The sequence below is a fragment of the Podarcis bocagei genome, assembly GCF_964188305.1.
Source record: "Podarcis bocagei genome assembly, chromosome: 7".
Taxonomy (NCBI): domain Eukaryota; kingdom Metazoa; phylum Chordata; class Lepidosauria; order Squamata; family Lacertidae; genus Podarcis; species Podarcis bocagei.
The window spans coordinates 29,414,594-29,424,506 of record NC_138132.1 but is presented as its reverse complement, the minus strand read 5'-3'; the positions used below and the strand labels follow the sequence as shown (position 1 = coordinate 29,424,506).

The 9,913-nt window shown below is 45.4% G+C and overlaps 1 protein-coding gene across 2 annotated transcripts in view; it reads left to right on the top strand.

The window, feature by feature from the left end:
• The window catches only part of GRHL3 (grainyhead like transcription factor 3), a 49,417-nt gene extending 42,409 nt beyond the window's left edge, over window positions 1-7,008 (top strand). For both annotated transcript variants that reach the window (XM_081204069.1, XM_081204070.1), the window contains exon 16: window positions 6,088-7,008. In XM_081204069.1, the coding sequence (XP_081060195.1) occupies window positions 6,088-6,202 (115 nt within the window). In that variant the 3' untranslated portion in view covers window positions 6,203-7,008. The remainder of the gene's footprint in view (window positions 1-6,087) is intronic.
• Window positions 7,009-9,913: the final 2,905 nt, after the last annotated feature.

Sequence of the window (9,913 nt, the reverse complement as noted above, 5' to 3'; positions counted from 1 at the left end):
CCTACAAAAAGATTACACAACCTTACAGATGGTTTGGAGGGTATCCCAGATTTTTGGGGGTTCATAGTTAATGAAGCCAACAGTGTTGATAACTTATATGATGGGGTGGAAGAATGCGCTTTGAATGTGCCTTAAAGGTATAGCTGTGTATGCAGCCTCAGGTAACTGATTTGTGGGCTGAACAATAGAGCAGCTTCCCTACTGGGCTTAAGGATCTTTCGCATTCCACCTTGCCATTTCAGTCTGGGAGAAGACAAAAGAAATAGATCAGGGGGAGGGGGCTAGACTGTTGCTAATCTTTTTTTGCTCTTGCCCACCTGCCCCATGTTGTAAGACAAGGAGCAAGTTTAGCATGTTTGTCATGGGGCGGCTGACCCTACCTTCCCCTTTCTCCTAATCTTGTTGTGTCTGGAAAGCTGCAGCTCTTTCTAGCCCATGGTAGGGACAGGAGAGTTCTGTTGCTGTTGTCCCCTGGGGTTTTGTAGGAAAAATAGCTTTGTTATTTTCGCATGGTGCTGCACTGAATGATTCCTCATGGCACCAGACCCTGGTTTCCAGAGAAGTAGATTCTATGTTCCTCGGCAAAAACAACACAGTCTTAAAGTCTAATTTTTATTATTATTATTGTATAAACTTTGGTGGGCAATATGTGTAAATCTTTGTGTACTGGAGTCCACTTCATCAGATGCATGGAGTATTGGAAGGTATACATAGCTACACACACACACAGAGAGAGAGAGAGAGAGAGAGAGAGAGAGAGTTGTGAAGTAGTCAGGGGGGACATGTAAGAAATTCAGAGTGATCGCTGTTTTAAAACTTACTTGTATATAAAATTATTACCGAGACCATTCACAGTGCTGTGTTGATAATGGTATGTACACACCATACATTTCAAGCACATACACACAAATCCTGGGGACTGCGGTTTACTCTTTAAAGAACTACAGTTCCTCATACCTGTAACAAACCATAGCTCCAATGATTCTTTGGGGAGAGGATGTTACTTGATGTAAATGTTTTAATTGTTATAATGCTTGTGGGATTGCTGGACTGGGCACCTTTGGAAGGAAGGACAGGATATAAAATTAATAAATAAAAGTGAACATTTAGTGAACATTCAGCTTGATTAGACAATGTTGCATCCAGCAAGTGTAATCCCACACTTTCCTGTGCATTTTCAGGAAATGGTTTGGTTATACAAGAAATTCCAATTAGTTTAATCCTGAAAATAGTGACCGTCTGAAAGCACCCTCTAAGTGACATCAACTCTCCCAAATCTCAAGCAATGGTTTTATTGGCCCTGTGGTCTGATACCCTTCTGAGTGGAGATGCCAGGGATTGAACCTGCAACATTGTACCATCTGAAATGGTACAATCCAATAAGGACCATACTACGCATCATTTCTGCCTGTTTGGGTTGTCTTGGATGAGTCCTATACCTCATGAGGAAATAACAGAGTTCCTAGCTTTATGTTTGCCTCCTAATACCAATGCAGATGTTTGTGCCTGCAAGTAGCCTTACTCTGCATTCTTGAAGACAGAACAGTCTTTCCTCACCTGCTGATTATCCTTTCTTGGCTGGTCCCTCCACATCAGTTAATGGGCAAACATGTGTTTGTGAAATCACATGTTTGATGGAATTAGGTGAAGTTCCAAGCCTAGAGCCCAAAGAGAGGTTTGAGTTTTCCTCTTAGCAATTCTGTGCTCTGAATAGAAATGAGCAAGCTCAGCAAACACAACAGAGACTGGTGTTAAAGGTATTTCACTTACAAACAAGCTCATTATCCAAATTGCTGTGCAATTAACTGAATTCAAAGTCACAAGCTTATAAATGAAACCACCCAACCCTGACCTGGTCAGCAGCAAACTGAAATGGAAAAAGACCAGCACTCTTGCATGAGATCCCTGGACAACCAACTGCAGCTTTGTGACAGCAGGAAGGTTCAGTACTTCCAACTTGCCCTTGAAAAATCTGCTGCCCCCACCATCATGTCATCATGTCTTCATGAAATGACTCCTCCCTCGCTCTAATAATCCCAATCAAGGAAGAGCTAATATGGCATGATAGCTCGGAATGAGTTGGCAAGTCCTTGGTCCAAGTGGCCAGAACCTGGGAAGTTACTGATGACAAGAGACTAGGGTTGCATACACAGCACACATGCAAAGCACATTGGCCTGGCTCACAGATAATGCTAAGCCATTGTTAGTTTAGTTTAGGCAAAGTTTGATGTGTTTCAGCATCTGGAAACTAGCTCAGCAGACTAACCATGGTTTATTTCCTAGCAACAAACCATGATGTGAAGCCATAGTTCGTTGATGACACATGGCTTGTTTTAACTATGGTTTGGTATTCTGCCTGAAGCCAGCAGCCTTATTTAACCATGGTGTGTTTGGCTGCCCTTTACCAAGCTACAGAAGCATGAAGCAGGAGCATCTTGAAAGCAACTCAAGCTTTGTAGAAACGAGCCATGGCTTGCTTGCTCACCTGTGAGATGGCTTGTGGTTTGTTGAACAAACCTTGGCTAAACCAAACCAAAACTTAGCGCTATGTTAGAAAGGCCACTTTTTAATATTGTATCGTTCCTTCCCAGTTAAGCTTCAGTTGATTATAATCACTATCATGGATCACATTGGCATTTTGGATGGTGAGCTGGTGTGTGGCTGTGTCAGTCACCCCACCTTATCCTCCCAGCAACCCTGTGAGGTAGGTTAGGCAAGCACAGCTAGCCCAAAGTCATTTGAAGAGTTTCATGGCTGATTAGAACTTGGGCCTCCAACAGCCTGCCCCTTGCTTCAGATTGGCTCCCAACCAGTGGAGGTTTGCTGCCCTTGTTCCCACAGTTGTTGCCGCATTACATCAAGCTTGGGCCTAGATTGATAGTGGCGCTAGAAGGGAAGCTACTGTAGCCCCTTAAAAAAAAGCACCTGTATGAGCTGGGTGAGGGAAGCCTTTCATCCTGTCAAAGGAGAGTTATCTGACTGACGTGGGTCGGCTTCATCTGCAGAACAGGCAAAGAGGCCCTCCAGTTTTGGAGGGGCAGGTTTTAATTCCATGGGAATGAGCTAGCTGAGGTTTTCCAGAGCGGCTTCTGAAAGAAGCAGCTGTGTCTCTGAACCGCCCCAGGTCCTCCACAAACCGCAGCCCTTCTCCCCTTGCCTGACAGGTGAGGAACATCTCCTCCATTGCCAAACTTTCTCTCCTCTGTTTCCTTGAAGGCCTCCTTGTGAGTGAGATACAATCGAGTATCCCAGGTTCTCCCCCGCACCTCCCAATCAATGCTTGGCAGATGAGCTCATTGCTTTCATTGGACCCAGTCCAGGGCTTGGTCTGAAAAGAGAGGCAAAGCGGCAGAGTTGCCGAGCACTAGAGGGTGTGCCTGATGCAGCCCACAGCTGAGCAGGGCTTTGGAGAAGGGAAAGGAGGCCCTCGGTAGGTTGTGGGTGGTGATGAGAGCATCAGACTGGAGAGAGAATAAGGCCAACGTACATAACTCACCAAGCATGACTAATCAGCCACAATTGTGGCCTGCCAGTTGTTTGAAAAAACAAGAAAACTGGTAAGGCACCTGTAACAGGGAAAAGAAGTGGCTCATTTACTCAGTTGAGACTACTTAAAATGTATTCCTGAAGGCAGCTGGATGTTGGAGGGTTCCAGATGGACAGAGGATAGGACTTCTTCACACAGCACAGAATTAAACTATGGGATTTTCTCCCTGAAGAGGTAGTGATGGCCGCTAACTTGGATGGCTTTAAAAGATGGTTAGGCAAATTATGGAGGACAAGGCTATATGTTCTGCCTCCACTGTCAAGAGGCAAAATACCCCAAAATACAAGTTGTGGCAGTTGCAGGTGAGAAGAATGCTGCTGTGCTCAGGTTCTGCATGTTCAGGCTTCCCATGGGCTGGTCACTGTGAGAACAAGAAGCTGGACTAGGTGAGGTGGGCCTTTAGCATGATCCAGCAGACCCTTCTTATGATTCTTCCAAAACAGGTTGGGGCTGCCTGCTGGGCTGCTATATGTGGCTGGCAGGCCAGTGGTGGGTGGAGCCCCTTGAGACCAGAAGGGTAGAAGACAGTGGACCCAAACAGTAAATGAAGCCAGAGCCAATGGCAGGTGGTGCTGACTAATTCTCCTCCCCCCATTCTTGCGGTCAGTGTAGCCTTTATAGGAGAAAGAAGCCAGCAACCAATGCAACCCCGGGGACTGGTTATACCTAAGGAGGTAGACAGGTGAGGGCTGGCCAAGGGCATGCTGAGCTTGGTGGGGCAGTAGCACATCAACCCTAATAGATCAGCCTCCACTGGGCCTGGCAAACTGCATCAGACCTAATGGGTAGTAAGCTGTACAAGTCTGGGATGAACACCAGTTCATGAAGTATCTTAAAGTGCTCTCCAGTGTGATGCTTTGGTGCGGCTGGCTAGATGCTACTCTTTGCTGTGCCAGACAAGGCACACAGACACCAGGTGGCTTATGGGAGCCAGGCATGAGCGCAGAGCACACCTGACTCTCAGACCATTCCACCTGGAAGCTCCCTTTTGTAGCACGTAACCCAGACATCTTTCCTCAGGGGAGAAATTTTGTGCTTTGGAAACAGCAAGAGCGGTAAAATTTATTAGGGGTCGTTATATATAAGCTTTTAATGTTGAATGAAGAGAGTCTCCGGGGTTTGTTTTTTGTTTTTTTCTAAAAAAAAAAACCCAACAACCCCAAAACTACCAGGTACAACATGAGAAAACCCTCTAATTCTTCCGCAGTTACTTGTCCATATAAAATGCCTCTCTCTGTGCACTACAAGGAGAGAGAGAACTGGTTGCAGTTGAGAAATGTAAAATATGACAATAATCTATCCAGTTCCGACTTTATGGGCCTGGGATTTTCCCCCTTGTATCTGAGGCTGGCTGACATTCCTTGAATTGTAGCTTGAAGGGTGTGTATGCTCTATGATTACAATGACTTGTTCCTGGTAGGTAAGAGCTAAACCACACGATACATGGGAGTTCTGTGATCAATTTCCCAGATTTATGTTTACTCAAATAGAGTGCACAGGGCTGCCAATTTGATTGGAGCAAAGGTCCTGGGGCTGTGTGCATAAGTGCATAGCCCTCTCCCCTCCCATACTATATGTGCAGGGGGACTGTACTCTCACCACCAGCCCTGCACAGAGTAGCTGGGATGTGTATGGGTTTAACTAAAGAAAATAGCACAAGAGGAAAGGTTAAACACTCCACCTCCGAGCACTGGTGCTAGCTACAATCAGATTCAAAGCCCACCATGGTCTCTTCCCATTTCAATAAAAAATAAAGCCAAGAGATCTATTATCAGATCTCCTTTATAATGCTGGTTAGGCAGTAAATGGGTTTTAAGCCCCAAAGTCCATAAATCAAACTTTCATTCATGAAATTATCATTGGTCTTAAACAAGACATTTGTGTACTTAGAAAACATTGTACAACTGGCTTTTATTTTGTGCTTCATTATTATATGATCAAGTGATTTGATGTACTGTGCTTGTCATGGACATACCAATGAGAAAGCTCAACAAGAACTTTATATAGTCACACACCCCCCCAAGAATCCTGGGAACTGTAGTTTACCTGTCACACAGCTGCAATCCCTGGCACCCTCGAAAGACTACAGTTCTCAGGATTCTTTGGGCGAAGAACGATGCTTTAAATGTGCAGTGTGGATGTGATTAATGGCTTCTCCAACCAGAACAGAGCAGAAAGTGGTAGCAAGTCATTCCACTATCCATATTATAGTTAAAGAGCATTTGTCATTTGATTGGATACAAGCAAGTGTACATATGCCATTGGAGAGGCCATCCTCTTCACCCCCTGCCCTCAACAGATGCTTAGTTAAGCTTGCCCTAGAGGGTGGGGTGGGAATTCATTTCTCCTTTCAAAATGGCAGTCAGCCCCCTAAGAGAGAAGTACTATGGCTCTCCGGCAAAGAACATTGTTTTGATCTTATAGTGCAATTCTCCACCTCAGAAAACTGCAGGATTTCCCCATCTTTGAGGGACTTCCAATGGGGAGCTGTTGAAGGATTGGTTGTTGAGCTGAGCCTCTCTGTTCTGCTTCTTTTCCAGAATCCTGGTGAATATGGACAACAACATAATTCAACACTACAGCAACCACATGGCCTTTTTACTTGACGTGGTTGAAGCAGAGGACAAGTTCCAGGTGACCCTCAAGGAGCTCTAAGGACTCAAAAAGGCTACACTTCTGCTGGGAGGCCGCTTGTGAAGCTCCAAACCATCCCATAGTCAAAACCATCGGCTCAAAGCATTTAACTTGAACGCCCTCCCTTTTGGACGGAGGGAGCAAGAGAGAGACAGAACCTAGGCTCCACATGTGAAGATTGCTTTGAAGATCCATTCTCAGTGTGAATGTGGAACTTCTGTCCGTTGAGGAGTTGCTGTTGTTGTTGTTTTATACTTTATTTTTATTATGATCCTCTGCCAGGCAATCAATACTGAGCTTTTTTACTTTTCTGCACTTAGGGAAGCACCAACTTCTTTCAGGCAGGGCAACGACCCGGTGCCTGTCTTGGCCTCTCTGAACTGCCAAACCAGCAAACAAGAGACTGTCACAATTGCATATGGATATTACCAAATATGCCAACACACAAGCACACGCATAACCTTACATTTTCTCACTGCCTTACTACTTGCCCTTATAACCCTGGATGTAAATACCTGCAAGAGAAGTACCTGGCCAGAGTGACCCTTTTATACATTTCTGATTCCATTTTTTATTTTATAAATATATATATAATAATTATAATAATAATAATATCTATCTCTCTTTCTGTGTGTATATGTATAAATAGCATCTTGTTTTATACTGAACTTGACAATGGAGGAAGGTAGAGCATTTCAAAACCAGGCTGCTTCAAAATTCCCCAGGGTTGTTGTCTTTGTTTTTTTCTGTTCATTTTTGTAAAAAAAAGTAAAAAAAAAAGGTGTATGTTATTATTATGGTAATAAAGATCCAAAGACTGAAAGCAAGCTTGGGACAGTGTAAGTATTGAATAGGGGTGGGTTTTTAATTTCTTCAGGAGCATTTTAGAAGTGGGGCTTCCAGCAAAAATGAAGCTCTGATAACATTCCGTAGACTGACAATGTGCCTAAGCCAGGCCTCTTCTTCTGGTCCTTTGCGGAAACAGAAGTTGCACCAAGCTGGAGGTGATAGGAGGAGAGCTTCTCAAGGGAGAAGGCTGGTAAAGGTGGTAGATTCATTTGGGCCAGTAGTTCACCAGAGTGGCTGGGGAATTAATAAAAACATTATTATTATTATTATTATTATTATTATTATTATTATTATTATTATTATTATTATCAAGGGGAAATGGATTAATTACAAATGGGTTGGGCCTTTAAAGCCCCCCTCGTATGCACCCAGCATCATAAGTGACAGGGGCTTAGCTGATATTGGGGTATTTTGTGAACATGGTTGACCCCTGTAAATCATTGCCCCATTGGGTTGATGAAGGGCTTTAACCAAGATACCTTGTTCATTGAATTGAATTGGCTTTGGGACACAGTCCTGCAGCCAAATCTGACTGGCTGCTGTGTGTTATGTCACTGCATTTATTATGTCGGCCAGGATTGGTTGGAATCACTCAGGAAAGGATGACAGTGGGGTGTGGGTGGGTGTGCCTAAGCTGCAAAAGAGAGATAACAATGGCGGGAAAGGCAAACGTACAAAAGCCTTACAACCCCACTCTCACTCCACTTTTGATGGGAAATATACTCAAGCACACAAAGACAAGTTTTCTCTGCCATACCTGGAGATGTCAGGGATTAATATGGGGCCATTTTGCATGCATGACATGTTCATCCTCAAATGTTTCTAAGGGTGTGGCTACTTTCCCTCCCATTGCAAGACCCCATCTGGAAATCAACCTCTAGCACCCAGAAGAAGCATCATGCACTAAATAAACAAGTCAGACACACACAACTCCTCCTCGCAGTGCTGCTATCTGATCCAAATCAGGGCCATACTGCTGCTATTTGCTAAAATTTAGAGGCATGACATCTGATTGTGGATCTGTGTTGTCCTAATTATTTAAAAGTAGGTGGTGTAGGTCACCCACTCATGGCAATCTTTTGTTTCTTGGGAATTACTTGTCAACTGGAAAATCCAGTCCACCATTGGGTGGGTAAGGGGAATGAGAGAGCAGGAAACATTATTTGTTGTGGTGGCGGTGGCAACCTTAGGCCCATCCTTCACTATGCAAAAGGAAAAATGGTGCAGGATTCCTGTGGCCCATAGAGGTTTTGCTGGAGGAGTAAAGATGCTTATTTGTCTTTGAGTTCTGCTACATCACCAGGGTGTTGGCCAATCAAGGATTAGAACCGAGCGGCAAGTCACACAACCCTTTCGCCACATCTCAAGCAGGGCACAGATCTATTCAACCCATGTTGTCAAATGACCCTAAACCCCACACTTGGTTCTAGGGAGTGTCACCCATCAGAGGTCAATGGAGAGAGAGGACAGCCTAACTCCCCTGGCTCAGTTCACTCAGCTGAGAGTGGGCTTGAGGGAAAGTTTGGGAGAGTAGCAAATTGCTTTCAAGCAAATCATGTGTGTCCAACGCACATTTCGAAGAATGGGCCTACATTCTACATTCTTCACTCCTCACCCAGAACCCATTGACACTTTTCTGAAGATTGAAGCATAAACTCCTGAAATGTCAGGGGTGGCAGTGAGTCCTTCGGGTGCCCAAGGTTATGTCAAAGAGCTTATGATTCCAGTGGAATCCGCAGCAGGCAGAGACAGCTGGTTTGGCCCGACCTTAGAGCTGTTTCTCAGCCGCTGCCCCGGCAACACGTGACCAACTGGACATTCATGGTAAACTTTACCCACACTTCCTTCAAACAGAATGGAGTTAAATGTGTGGGAAAGCTGCTCACGAGCTGAGAAGGACTGAGCACACAAACTGTGCTGTCCCCAGTGCAGGATCAGCGCAGAGCTCAGAGCACATTGGATGGCTTCTACCAAGAGGCAGCAGTGTGTGCGACTGCTGCAGAGTAATGGTTATGGGAAGGGTACCTGTGTTGTTTAGATCATTTGGGGCTACGCTGCTGGTTTAAAGAGACTGGGAGAGTAGGAGGAAGTGACCGCCAGGCAGGAGACTTGGAAGTCAGCGGACGGCCATTGGCAGTGGAAGCCCCAAGTGACAAGTCAGTGGGTAGTGGCAAGAAGAGAGAAAAAGAGAGGTGGGGCAAATTACCTGTTACTAGTGAACAACCCTACAGGGTTGGCGCTGCTACAGGGTGTCCCCGTTCAGCGCACACCTCCTCCTTGGATTTGTCTAATCTCTCTTTAAAGCCAGTAAAGCCCGCAGCCATCCTGTGCTAGTGAATTCCATTTCTGAAGCACTAAGAAGCAATTTCTTTCCTCTGTCCTGAATCTACAGCTAATAAATCTCACTAGGTGAGGACACAGGTGGTGCTGTGGGTTAAACCACTGAGCCTAGGACTTGCCAATCAGAAGGTTGGCGGTTCGAATCCCTGTGGCAGGGTGAGCTCCCGTTGCTCGGTCCCAGCTCCTGCCAACCTATCAGTTCGAAAGCACGTCAAAGTGCAAGTAGGTAAATAGGAACCGCTCCGGCGGGAAGGTAAACAGCGTTTCCGTGCGCTGCTCTGGTTCGCCAGAAGCAGCTTAGTCATGCTGGCCACATGACCCGGAAACTGTCTGCGGACAAACGCCGGCTCCCACAGCCCATAGAGCGAGATGAGCGCCGCAACCCCAGAGTCGGTCACGACTGGACCTAATGGTCAGGGGTCCCTTTACCTTTACCTTTTAGGTGAGCCCAAGCTCTGTTACTTCTCTGTTCACCTTCACTGCACCATGCACATCATTTTAAATAAAAACCCTCTATCACCTCCTCTCAACAGTCCCCATCTT